This window comes from Macaca thibetana, chromosome 10, assembly GCF_024542745.1.
Source record: "Macaca thibetana thibetana isolate TM-01 chromosome 10, ASM2454274v1, whole genome shotgun sequence".
In the NCBI taxonomy this organism is placed as follows: domain Eukaryota; kingdom Metazoa; phylum Chordata; class Mammalia; order Primates; family Cercopithecidae; genus Macaca; species Macaca thibetana.
This window is the reverse complement of record NC_065587.1, coordinates 70,067,547-70,080,537: the sequence shown is the minus strand read 5'-3', so window position 1 is coordinate 70,080,537 and position 12,991 is coordinate 70,067,547. Positions and strand designations below refer to the sequence as shown.

Sequence of the window (12,991 nt, the reverse complement as noted above, 5' to 3'; positions counted from 1 at the left end):
TTATGCAGGGTGGACAGAAGAGGCCTCCTGATAAAGTGACATTTGAGCTGACACCTGAAGGAAGTGAGAAAGGGAGGCCTGCAGATACCCAGGGGAAGAGCCGAAAAGTACAAGGAACAGCAAATGCAAAGGTCCTGAGGCAGGAGCGTGCTAGACTTGGCACAAGAACAGCAAACACCAAGCAGAATGCCTGGCCTGTATTAGACGCCGTAAGCATCTGAACTGCGTACATGGCAGAGATGAAGTACACAGTCTGGGAAATCTGGCCGTGCAGGTTCAAATTCCAGTTCTCCTACCTACCTCTTGGGTGAGTTTGTTTCTCTCAGTTTCCTTGTCTGTAAACTGATAATAACATGCGTGTCTCCCGTATTAGGTAGTTTCAAGGCTAAAATGCATTGGTATATGTGCAGCATTAACTGCACCTGGCATGTAAGAAGCCCTAAATAATTATTGCGGTTACATTATTTCATTAGGTGATTGTCATGCAATTCTGACAGTAAATTGTAGTCACTACACTCCCCATGACGAGGAGCACGGCAGTCCACAGTGCCTGGGCCCCTTATCGGGCAACTTCAGACACCAGACAGCCCTATTCACCACAGACTCGGTTAGAAAATCCTATAGAAAGTTGGCCCTGCTTGGGTCTAGCGACCTTATAGGGACATGGCAGGGGAGCAAGGTGGGGGTAAGTCCACTAAAGAAGACAAATATAACAAAAGATGAATAATTTAAGGCCCTTCATGGGGACTCTGGGAAACTTGCTGACCGCAGATAGAAAAGGTGGGGAATGGATGGGAGACAGAACTCCTCAGTCCAGCCCTTCTTCTGCTTTGGGGCCCCAGGCATTGCACAGGTGAGATGACCCACCAAAGACAGAGCAGGGGGCATGCCACAGAGAGGACACAGCCCCCACTAAGGGCAAACAGGCCACTGTTACATGTCCTGCCTGGGCCTTCAGATCTGACCCCTGGATGTCAATGGCTACACTCCAAGATCCCTGAATCAGGGCATCCGTTTCTCTCCCTCCCCTTCTGTTTTCTCCTTCCTGCAGCTCTTCTTCAGCTCTTTCCTTCTCTTCCCATGGTTCTTGTCCCATATTCCTCCTGCCTCAAGGAACCCCCATCAAGGCTGCCAAAGTCCCAGCCTCTGTGACAGCTCACTGTGAGAGATGGGTCTATTCACACCACTCTCCTCGGGCCTTGAGGACCCTCCATTTCCCCCCACAGGTAAGACCTAGAGCTGGAGGAAGAAGAAGAGCAAGCACTATTTGACAGCAGCTTCCTATATCCTGACAACCCAAGGATGGCAGCCCTGCTGCAGTATTGGGGTGGTGGTATCGGGGTGGGGTGAGAAGAGGTGCCAGCCTGGTCAAGAATAGTCCATCCTCTCCACAAGACACACTGCCCAGAGTGCAGCTACATGTCATTGGGCTGGGAAAGTGGGGGATGCCAGGTCTAGTCAAACACGTTTCTAAATTCTATCTAAATGGCACTGATTAATGGCACTTTGCTACACAGATCATTCTCAACCTTGCTTTTTGACTCAACATTTGAGTTATACCCAGGTTGGTTACCTGTAACTCTAATTCATTCATCTTCAGAACTGTATAGTATTCCATTGTATCAACATATTACATTTGTGATTTCTGTTGATGGATGGAGACCTTAGTTATTCCAGTTTCTCACTATCCCAAACAGAGACAGTTTCACTGTGTCTCCTGATGCATGCACTAGTGCACATACCCACAAATAGAACTGGAGGGTTATACAGGTTCTGTGTTTCTTCAACTCCACTAAATTTGCCAAATCGTGCCCCAATGCCATTAAGCCAACATATACTGCTGGCAGACACAGGAAAATTCCTGTTGTTTCATGCTTATGCCAATATTTCCTATGGTCACATTACAGGGAAGTGCGGGAATCTTCAGTTCTTGTCTGCTTGGAAGAAAGATTTCAGCCAAGAGACATACATCAAAGGTTAAGTTGCAGAGTTTACTGAAGAGAGAGAGAGTACATTCCTAGAAAGGAGTGGGCTGACCTGGCTGGAAAACAGCCGGTGGGCTGGTTCCGCTGGAAAACAGCATCAGGCGAAAAATAGCAGTAGCAGTGTTTATTTAAAGAGACAGTACACTCTGAAAGAATGAGCCAGCAGCAGCTGGTGCCGGGTGACCCTCTTTATGAGAATCTTACATGATTATTTGTGAAGGGGCATGAGTGAGTGTCACTTACAATCATGTTTTAGATGGTCACTTTGGCCATGAATGTTCTGTGGTTGTACATGCTAGTAAACACATTGCATGTCTCATTAGCATTTAAAGTCTCCACTCAGGGGTGTGTTTTGATTATATATATATATATATATTTTTTTTTTTTTTTTGAGACAGAGTCTCGCTATGTCACCTAGGCTGGAGTGCAGTGGCACGATCTCGGTTCATTGCAACCTCTGCCTCCCAGGTTCCAGCGATTCTCCTGCCTCAGCCTCCCAAGTAGCTGAGACTACAGGCACGTGCCACTATGCCTGGCTAATTTTTGTATTTTTTTTTAGCAGAGACAGGGTTTCACCATATTGGCCAGGCTGGTCTTGAACTCCTAACCTCATGATCCGCCCACCTCGGCCACTCAAAGTGCTGAGATTACGGGCGTGAGCCACTATGCCCAGCTTATTATTATACTGAGCAAAAGGCTACTGTAGGGCGAGTTAGTGGAGGAGTGCGCATGCTCATCAGTGGGAAAGCCCCTACCAAGGTTATCTCTGGGTAGGGCCTCATAAGTTCCCTTTAGGGCCAGAGGAGCCCAACAACAAGGCCAGAAGTGGCCAGTGTAGCCATTGTCTTTTTGCTGGCTGACAGTGGGTGGCGCTGACTATCAGAGAACGGAGTCTTCAAGATTTCTTTTCCCAAAAGCTCCTTTGCCTGCTTATTTCTGGCTATCTGCCTACTCTAAGAGTCAGATTTGTAAATGTTTTACCAGTTGGATAAGGCAAAAGGGAATCTCATCGCAGCTTTCATTGGTTCTCACTGCTGACTAATGCAACCAAGCATCTTTCCATACGCCAGCTGGCAGTACTGTTATTTTATTACTATTGTCATTAGTTGAAGATGTTGTGAAAAGAGAGACGAATAGTCCCAACTTTGCTGCGGCAGTGGTAGTAGAGAAGGGGGAGTGGTACTGGCAGCTTCCATGTATAGGGGCCTCTGGAAGGTCTGAATGTCAGTTGAGAAATCAATCATTTACTCCACCTAGCAGCTCCCCTGGGCCACTAAGCTATAGAGGGTCTAGTGTTTAGGGGACTGGAGTAGGGGGTCAAAGGAGACACCAGTCCTGGGTACACACAGCTCCTGCCCAAAGTTAAGTCACCACCAGTGAGGACACAGCAGAGGGGGTGCCAAAGGAAGGCTGGGGTGGGGCGGGAGGTGGTGGAAAATGGGATTAAAGGGAGGGGCTGGGGAGAGGCTGGAGTGGGAGGGAAGATGGAGATGAGCCTGGAGGGGGCTGAGGTGAAATGGAGTGAAAGTGGGCTTTGGAGGGTGGGGGTGCATTTAGTACTGAGGGTGGAGTTAGAAGGGAAAGTGGGGCTGGGTGGGTCAGGTGCTGGCGGCGGGTCTGTGAGGTAGAGGTGAGGCTGAAGGTGGTAGTGGTGGTAGAATTTGGGGATAGGGCTGGGATGGGATGGGGCTGGAGGTTGGGGGATGGTGTGGTTGGACGTAGGAGGGTGGAGCTAAAGCTGGGCCTTCAGCACCGCCTTCTCTAGTTTTGTTAAGGACGCTTAGATAAGTGTTATGTAATGTAGTTTCAAGTTCATGCCCTCACATCCCCTGCTTTAAACTCCAGTCAGGTCATCTGGAGCTGCCTCCAGAAACCAACCATAGGAAGTGACCAGCACAGTCCTGCAGCCTAAGGAGAGACAGTGTGGTGTAGTGGTTAGAAGCAGACTCAGGAGCTGTGTAATACCTGGATTCAAAACTCTTGAGAAGTCTAGGTTTCCCCATCTGTAAAATGGAAATGGTAACAATAGAACTCACTTCATAGGATGCATGACTTAGTGTATCTAAGGCTCTTTGTAGAGTGTCTGGGGGCATAGTAAGTGCTCAATAAACACTAGCTGCCAGGTGGTTGTCAGGCCTCTGAGCCCAAGCCAAGCCATCGCATCCCCTGTGACTTGCATGTATACGCCCAGATGGCCTGAAGTAACTGAAGAATCACAAAAGAAGTGAAAATGCCCTGCCCCGCCTTAACTGATGACATTCTACCACAAAAGAAGTGAAAATGGCCGGTCCTTGCCTTAAGTGATGACATTACCTTGTGAAAGTCCTTTTCCTGGCTCATCCTGGCTCAAAAAGCTCCCTCACTGAGCAATTTGTGACCCCCACTCCTGCCCACCAGAGAATAACCCCCCTTTGACTGTAATTTTCCTTTGCCTACCCAAATCCTGTAAAACGGCCCCACCCTTATCTCCCTTCACTGACTCTCTTTTTGGACTCAGCCCGCCTGCACCCAGGTGATTAAAAAGCTTTATTGCTCACACAAAGCCTGTTTGGTGGTCTCTTCACACGGATGCCCACGACAGTGGTGTTATGGGAAAGGATGCCCTCAAGGCCTCTAGAGGAGGGATCAGGGACCCTCTGACCAAACAAAGAGCTTTCCCTGATGGCACAACAATGAAGAGGGGGGCGACAATGAGTTTCAATGGCTCCAATACCAGCCAGGGAACTGGACCTTGAGGAGCTGATCACCTGCAGATCTTTAAGCTGGCGTAAGTCATTGTCAGTTTCCAAGGTAGAAAGACCTTGCTGGTTGCCAATCGTGAGGTCCAGAGTGAGCCTCTAGCTTCTTGGATTTCCTGGAAACTTGGGGTGCATTTCGGGTTGACACAGTGATGAAAGGGGTAAGGCCTAGGGACCGGGGCTGGGGCTGGGTGGCCTTGCAATAGAAAGGAGAGTCTCACACCACAAAGAAAGGACCCTCCTCCCATGCCTCCTGCCAGGGCCTAGTGTGCTGCAACCACGCTCCTAACAACCTAACCCAAACCCTAACTCGTTTGTCATATAAACTTAAAGGATTTCTTGAACAGTGTTAATAAGACACCACATTTTCCAGGAAAGCAACTACTGTGTCAATTGAAGGAAGACTGGATTTTGTGCTGTTCATAACCTGATTAAGAGGGGTTTTGACTAAGCCTGGGGAACTTCTCAAGGTCCCCTTGAGAAAGGGACACCTGAACTGAGAGCTGAAGAATGAGCAGGGGCCGACAGAGGAAGAGGAAGGGAAGAGTGTCCCATGGTGGTGTTGGAAATTAAAGCTCGAAGTCGCAAGGAAAACGAGCACTCAAGTAAAAGATTTCTCAGCAAAGCCAATTCACTTCTGCAGAAGGGTGCCACTCGCACATCTGGTCTACAAGAAGGCACACCGAACAAAAGAGAGAAGGGGTTTTTATCCCTAATGCGGTTAGTCCCTGCTTCTGTGTCCTGTTCCCATTGGCTGGGGCTGGACTGCACAATCTAAGCTAATCCCTATTGGCTAGTTCAAATGGAGCAGAAACGTGGGCTACAGTGGTAGGGCAACCGGTTTCGGCGGGAAGAAGAGTTTCCATAGCACTGGCAATTGTAGCGAGGGTATCCAAGGGAACAGATGTGGGTTATAGATTAGGACCCGCGGGAAGGTTGTTTACCCTAACTAGGGGTAAGGAGGTACAAAGAACGAGGAAATTAGGCTTTGAAAATAGAGAACAAAGAACAAGTAAGCTGAACAAGCCCACTCTTTGGAGAGGAACTTACTGTACCTAACAGTGGCAAGAAGCAAGAGGCAAGATGGCAAAGAAGCTGAGGACCCAGAAGACAGGTTTGTGCCTGAGAAGGTGGCCTTGGAGCAGAGCCCCAAAGAAAGCGGAGAGAGCGCCTTGCCCATCGGTAAGGGAAAGGTGCTCCAGGCACAGAAGCAGCTAATGCAACGGCCCTGAGGCAAATGCACCATACCTGGCAAGTTCCAGGAACAGCAAGGAGGGCAAGGCGCCTGGAGCAAAGGAAGCTAGCGGATACCTAGATGAGATGGAGGAACTGGCCCATTTCTCATGGGTCCTGCAGGCAGGCCCTGAGACAGTCTTTCATGCGGGGCGAGATAGCGAGGCATGGACGTGTTGTGAGCGGAGGCCTAGCCTGTTCAAGGTCTGAATTTTTACCCCCAGAGTGTAAGAAGCAAGGGAGCAGGGACTTTGTTTTGCTCCCTGCCATATCCACAGCCCTAGAAAAACATCGGGCCATTGATAGCTCTCAGTAAATGCTTGACAAGTAAGTGAATGAACGAATGCATAAATTAATGAAATGAGGGCTGCGTCAATGAATAACTGGGAATCTGACTCCTGCAGGGATCCTTCAGCCCACAGGTGTATGTAAGACCCGCCCCGCCTCTCATCCTTCGGGCTCCCACCCACGCCGTTAGGCTGCGGTTCGCGCTGCAGTCGCCAGAGGGCGCGGAGCGGCGGGGTTTCCCGCACGGAGCGCTTTGCGTGGGGCACCATGTGGGGCGGGGCTGCGGGCGGGCTCCCACCGGCTGGGCTTCGTCGACCGGCAAGCGGAACGCAGCAGCTGGGCTTGGGCTGCGCGGCGGCCGCCGGAGCGCTTTGGGAAGCGCACTGGTCGAAGATGGCGGCGGAGCGACAGGAGGCGCTGAGGGAGTTCGTGGCGGTGACGGGCGCCGAGGAGGAGCGGGCCCGCTTCTTTCTGGAGTCGGCCGGCTGGGACTTGCAGGTAGCGCCGCGAGGCGGGCTGTGTCGGGTGGGCCGGGGACCGCTGGGAACGGGCGCCTGGTGCCTTAAGCCCGCGGCGGCCGAAGCGCACAGTCATCCCCGCTCTACCGCGGCCCGACCCAGGCCTCATGGTCCCGGGACCGCTTGTCACGCGTCGCCTGCTCGGCTTGGGAGTGGGGGAACGCGGGCCAGCCCCAGCCAGTTCTGCCGTGCCAGTTTCACGCTGCCTCTCCCGCTTGCGGCGTCAGCGACACTTCCGGCACTGCAGCAGCCGGCGAGGAGAGGGAGCGCCTGGGGGCGTGGCTGCCACGCCGAATGTCTGCCGAAGGCCAAGCTGGTCCGAGTGAGCAGCTCTTGGGTGAAGCCCCACTCTGGACTAGGTGGCCGCTCATTTCTACTTCCGAAGTCCAGCCCGGGAGCTGAACCCCGCCCCGCCTTCCTAATTGCTGGGAGAATACCTCTGGGGTGGTGGCGCAAGGTTGGAGCTTCTTCACCTTTCGTAGTTAACTTATCTGTAAAATGGGAGTCTCGTGGAAATTACTGTGTAGTTCATTGGCACGTACTAAGTATAAACTAAATACTCGCTGAGAAGACTTACGCTTCACGAGGCAGGGATTTTTGTACACTGATGAATTCCCAGTGCCTAGAACAATGCCTGGCACATAGTAAGCACTCGGTAATTAACTGTAGAAAGAATTGCATAAATATTCTTGGCCAGCCTCGTCTTAGGTAGATGATGATGATGATGACTAATATTTATTGAGTACTTACTATGAGCCAGGCGCTGTTCTAACTGCTTTACATGTCTTTTGTCATTTAACCTTCGCATTTTGCCACTGAGGTTAAAGAGGTTAAGTAACTTGCTCAAGGCCTCACTAGCTACCAGGCAGAAGAAGTAGAAGTGGAACTCAGTTCTGTATGATTCCAAGCAGACAGAGCCCAGGCTTTAAACCACCATGTGCCAAGCACTTTACGTAATATGATTCGTTTAATCCTAGCAACACTGTGAGGTAAAGACTAGACCCATTTTATGGATGAGGAATTGGAAGCACAGAGGGGAAAGAATTTTCTCAAGGTCACATAGCCAGTAAGTAGTGGGGTTGGAATTTGAACTGGGTCTGCTGCCAAACGTAAATTGCTTCCCAAACATAAGAATTAGGTAAAGCATCACACCTAGATCACACCTAGACACAATGGGAAGCCTCTGTGCTGGGCAGAAATAAAAAGTTTCTACCTGAAAGACATAAAAGCACACAGTGTTGTGACCAACAGATCTTCTGTCTCGTTCCCCTCACATTGTAGTGGGGAAACTGAGACTCATGCATGTGACTTGCCTGGCAGGAACAGGACTTGAAGGTAGGCTCCCTGAGAATGCCAGTTCACTACATGTCCTGAGACAGCACACTGCCTCCCAGCAGATTACTTTTATCCCGTGACAGCTCACTGTCTCCTGTAAATTTGGTGACCCTGAGGACAGGAGCGATGTCTGTTTCATCTCTGTGACCTCAGTGCTTTCTTGTGTTTGTGCAAAGCAAGTGATTAGTAAATGCCTGTCTGTTGAGTTGGTGAGCGAGATGTCACAAATGACCAAAAGATTCCCATATTCCTTCTGTATGTGTAGACCTGGCATGCGAGTATGCATAAATCGTAGTGGATTATCTCATCCAGTGTGCAGGTTGGTGAGATAGGTACCCCCATTTCACAGATTAGGGAACAACTTGAAAGAATGGAAAAGTAGCAACCTGTACTGACTTCACAGTTCCTGACTCCTGTCTGTACTGGAAACGCTTAAGAGTAAGGGCCTGAGCACACTAGCAGGGATGGAACCTGGCTCCACTCTTTACCAATTGTGTAAACTTGAACAAATTATTTTTAATTCTCAGTGCTTCTGTATCAACTATAAAATGAGATGATAATAGTACTAATAGCATAGAGTTCTGTGAGGATTAAACAAATTAACGTATGTAGAATGCTCAGAACAACCTGGCACAATGCTCACTAAATGTGTGCTACTTTTACTAGATCACGTTTCTTCATAAAATGAGAATGAGGAGTGTCTTCCACCCCAGCCATTCTTACTGCCTTCTTTTCACCGTAGTGGGTGGAATTTGTTTCAGTTGACACAAAGACTTAACAGTTGAGCTGTTAACCTTCTGCTCTAATTTTCTTTGGCCCATGGATGCAAGCTACCTTGTAAGTGTTGGCCATGTCTGTACTCCTTTGTGCTCAGAGGAGATATATGTTAGGTGAAGGCCTGTTTAAGGGTCCCAAGGTACTACCTCTCTGTTTCAGATCGCGCTAGCGAGCTTTTATGAGGACGGAGGGGATGAAGACATTGTGACCATTTCGCAGGCAACCCCCAGTTCAGTGTCCAGAGGCACAGCCCCCAGGTAAGGGCCAACTTCAATTATTGCTACATGAGTGTTTCCAGCAGTGAAGAGGAGTTATTTTCTGACCAGAGGGTTCAGGCCTGGGCGTGTGGACCAGGTCTGAATGAGAAGGTTAGACTGAGTCAATGGGTAGTACTTCCCAGCAAGCCTCAGTCATTTCCAGTACAGAGATGCATGACTTTTAACTGGGTGTGGTTTATGGTTCAATTCTGGGGGAAACCACAAATCTACTTTTAAGACTTTTGAGGGTCTTTTACATATGTAATATGAGGAATGACCACTGCAACTCTAAAGTTTTTAAGTAAAAGCCAAAAAACTTCCTTTCAAGGGTGCTATAGATGTGAAAGATTAGGCGAAATTACTTTAGGAAAGCTGTTTTGATATTTTAGGATGCCCATTACCTTATTAAGAAGTCTGGTACAAAATAAACCTGTGTGACCCACCCTTGGCCAAGTTGATTAGGGAGACCTTGTCTTACTAGGTAAAACAGTGGTAACCTTTGCGATCCCATTTGCATCCCCTGTTGCCGCCTCCCTGGCTCCCGCAGCAGAATGCTCCTGTGCTCTGCAGAGTGAGACAATGCTGGTCTTCCAGGAGACAGGCAGGGGTGCTTCCTGTAAAGGTGTCTGAACCTTTACAGAGAGTGTGACGGCAGAGGTGTCTCCCTTCTCTGCCTTAGCCTGATTGCTTCTACTCTCTAGTGTATGTTTAAGCCAGGAAATTTTATTTGGGTTTGAATTCAACCCCAGAATATAACCAATAGTGTTTCTTTGCCATGAAGTGGTAAATTATGTTTCTCTCTAAAAGCGACTGAGGTTTAAAATATATTTCCTTCCTTTGAAGAAGGAGCACTAACCCCAGATCTCATTGCTTTATTAACTTCTTTCACTCACTCCCATCCAGAGAAAAGAGGTAGGAGGAAAGTGATCTTGTAACTGTTTGCACGTGCTAACCTATGAGATATTGGTGATGGCACATCTGGGTATTACTGCTTGGGACATGTTGTTAGGGTAAGTGCTGTTCTTGCAGCTGCTAGTAGAGATGGCTAATTTTCTGGGGTATGAGTCTTTGACAGCCACCTTAGGGTGTTGTTGGGATGTTGGCATGTCAGAATTATACAGGAGGAGAGATTGAAACTTAGTCTCTAATGCCAGTTACATGTTTACTCCTCTCTTTTCTCCAGTAGTCCCAAAGTTCTATTAAGGCAGTGGTTTATTAGCATGGGCCCAGGAGCCTGACTGCCTTGGTTCAAATCCCAGCTCTGCCACTTAAGTAAAAGCTTTGTGACCTTGGGCAGGTTACTTAATGTATCAGTTCCTCATTTTCCTTACCTGTCAATTGGGAATGATAGTGCCTACCACCTAGGAGATTGAATGTGCCTACCACATAGGAGATTGCTACCACAAGCAAGTAGAACACAGTATGTGGTGTTATTGTAATTTTAGTATTATCATTTTTAGCATTCATTCTCAACCTGTTTTGTTTACTCTGTCTATTCCCCAACAAGTATGTTTATTTAAGAATAGGCATAAAAGTAAAAGAATCAAGGACATAGGGTTTAATATTAGAACTGAAGTGAGTAAAAAGACTGGACACACATTCAGTCCAAGAGGCATTGCTTTATTGCTCTGTTAAGGCTCAGACTTGGTAGTAGGCCTAGAAAAGAACTGAAGACAAGAAAAAGGGAGGGAGGAGGATGCAGTCTGTTGCATGGTTGTCCTTATTGAGGAGGAAAGCAAATGCTAGGACTACACTCTCAGGAAAAGCCAAACTTGTGCTAGCACCTCAGAGGAATTCTGTGTGGGATGTGCCTCTGCTTCGACCTGGGTGTTGCAGGACAGTTAGCCAGCTGCTGCCTTCTCCCCATCCCCTACTTTCGACTTCTCACATACCCTTTTATGTTGTCACTGCTGCCTCAGAGCAACACCCGACTCTAGAATAGGGATTCTTAATATGGAGCCCCAGAACCCTAGGAGGAATCTATGGAATGGGCGTGAGAAAGTCTCTAAATTATTAATACCTGAAATTACAGGCAAAAGTTTGTGTACACGTTAGCAGGTATCTTTTGTGGAGTCCATGGCTTTTATGAGAATCTCGAAGGGCTGACAGACATAAAAATGTTACCATTGCTATAGGAGACAGTTTAAACTCAGTAATAACAGCTGCCATTTATTGAGTATTTAGGAGTCAGGCACTGGATTAAGCTTTTACATGAACACCTTTTTAGTCCTCACAGCAACCCTTTGAGGTTAGTACTGTTGTTAGTACTATTAGCACTGAGGTTAGTACTATTCCTGTTTTCCAGATGAGGACACTGAAGTTGGGGTATCTTTCCAAGATCACAGAGCTAGTGAAAACAAAGATTTAAATGTACGGTTGTTTCTACATTCAGCATTTCAGCTCTCAGCCCCAACGACGTTCTGCCTCTTCTTGTGGACATTCAAAGTCCTCCAGAGTTTACCCTGGACCCACCTTCCTAATCTGACTTCCGTTTCCTCATTTCTTAAATCCTTTGTTCCAACCAAACTGATTTCTTTGGTGCTCTAATTATTCCTTATTTTTGGTTCTCCTGCTTTTGTTTGAGTCTCTCACCTGGTCAGGTGTGCCCACTCTCTTGCTTTCTGCCTATACAGATCCCATGCATCCTTCCATGTTCACCTCCATCCCCACTCCTCTGTCGAGCGTATTATTCCTAACCCCGTGACCAGGCGGCATGCCATAATTCTGTTCCACAGAACCCCAATCACAACTATCACTCCTTCAGTTCTTTGACTATATTCACATACTACTGGGTGGCATCTCTCCCACATTGCCCTGAACTCTTTTCCTGATACTTAACTTAATTTTTCTCCCCAAGTAAATTGTAAGTTCCTGGAAGTGGGAGGGCTAGTATTTCAGGAGCAGTCACCATCCTTCTAGCCATATTTCTCACCTGTGTTCTCTTCTGATACTGTTCAACAGCTTTGAAGTAGGTAAGGTGCTCACCATTTCGCTGGTCAGGATGCTAATTCTTAGAAAGGTCAAGTAACTTACAGCTGCTGTTACCACAGATTCACGGCCAAGTCTGCCTAAGTCCAAAGCTGCTTCTACTGCCACATGCTACCTCCCTGCCAGCACCTCCCACCCCTGTATGCAGGGTCAAGCAAGAGGTAACAGTTTCTTCCTTTTTTTCCCCCTCTTTCATCCAGCAAAAGTTATACTTGAAACTTTCAGGGACTACCATTGTCTGATTCTCTAAAACTACATTATCCAATAAGGTAGCCACTAGCTATTTAAATTAATTAGAGTTAAGCAAACATCATTACTCATTTGCTCTAACCACATTTCAGATGCTTAATAGCCAAATGTGACTAGTGGCTTCTCTGTTGGACAGTGCAGATAGAGCATTTCCATCATCAGAGAGAGGCAGAGCTAGGGTAACCAGATTAAAAACAGAAAATGTCATCTGATGAAGGAGCTTTGTGCCACTTCAGTATGCCAGAGTAGCCTGGGAGATAGTTCTAATATTGAAAAATTGAACTTTCTGAGATATTTAGTCGATTTATAGAGACCATAGGACTAAAGTATTTAGCAATTGGTGATATCCCTAGGACACCCATGCCAGAAGGTAACTGAAAGCATTACTCCAGACAGTGGTTCTGAACTTGAATGTATGCCAAAATTACCTCAGGGGCTCCTTAAGACTAGATTGTTGAATACCCCTTCCAGAGCCTCTGATTCAGTAGAATTAAGAGGGGCCTGGGGATTTGCATTTCCAACAGGTTCACCGTAATGCTGATGCTCCTGGTCCATGACCACACTTTGAGAACTGCTACTCAAGAGTAGTACTTAAATGTGCCACACCATGCAAAAGACTTTCC

At 47.7% G+C, this 12,991-nt stretch overlaps 1 protein-coding gene across 1 annotated transcript in view; it reads left to right on the top strand.

Moving 5' to 3' along the window:
- The window catches only part of NSFL1C (NSFL1 cofactor), a 401,445-nt gene that overhangs the window by 370,229 nt on the left and 18,225 nt on the right, over positions 1 to 12,991 (top strand). The window contains exons 2-3 of the mRNA XM_050745194.1: positions 6,618 to 6,742; positions 9,034 to 9,131. Of these exons, the coding sequence (XP_050601151.1) occupies positions 6,638 to 6,742; positions 9,034 to 9,131 (203 nt within the window). The 5' untranslated portion in view covers positions 6,618 to 6,637. The remainder of the gene's footprint in view (positions 1 to 6,617; positions 6,743 to 9,033; positions 9,132 to 12,991) is intronic.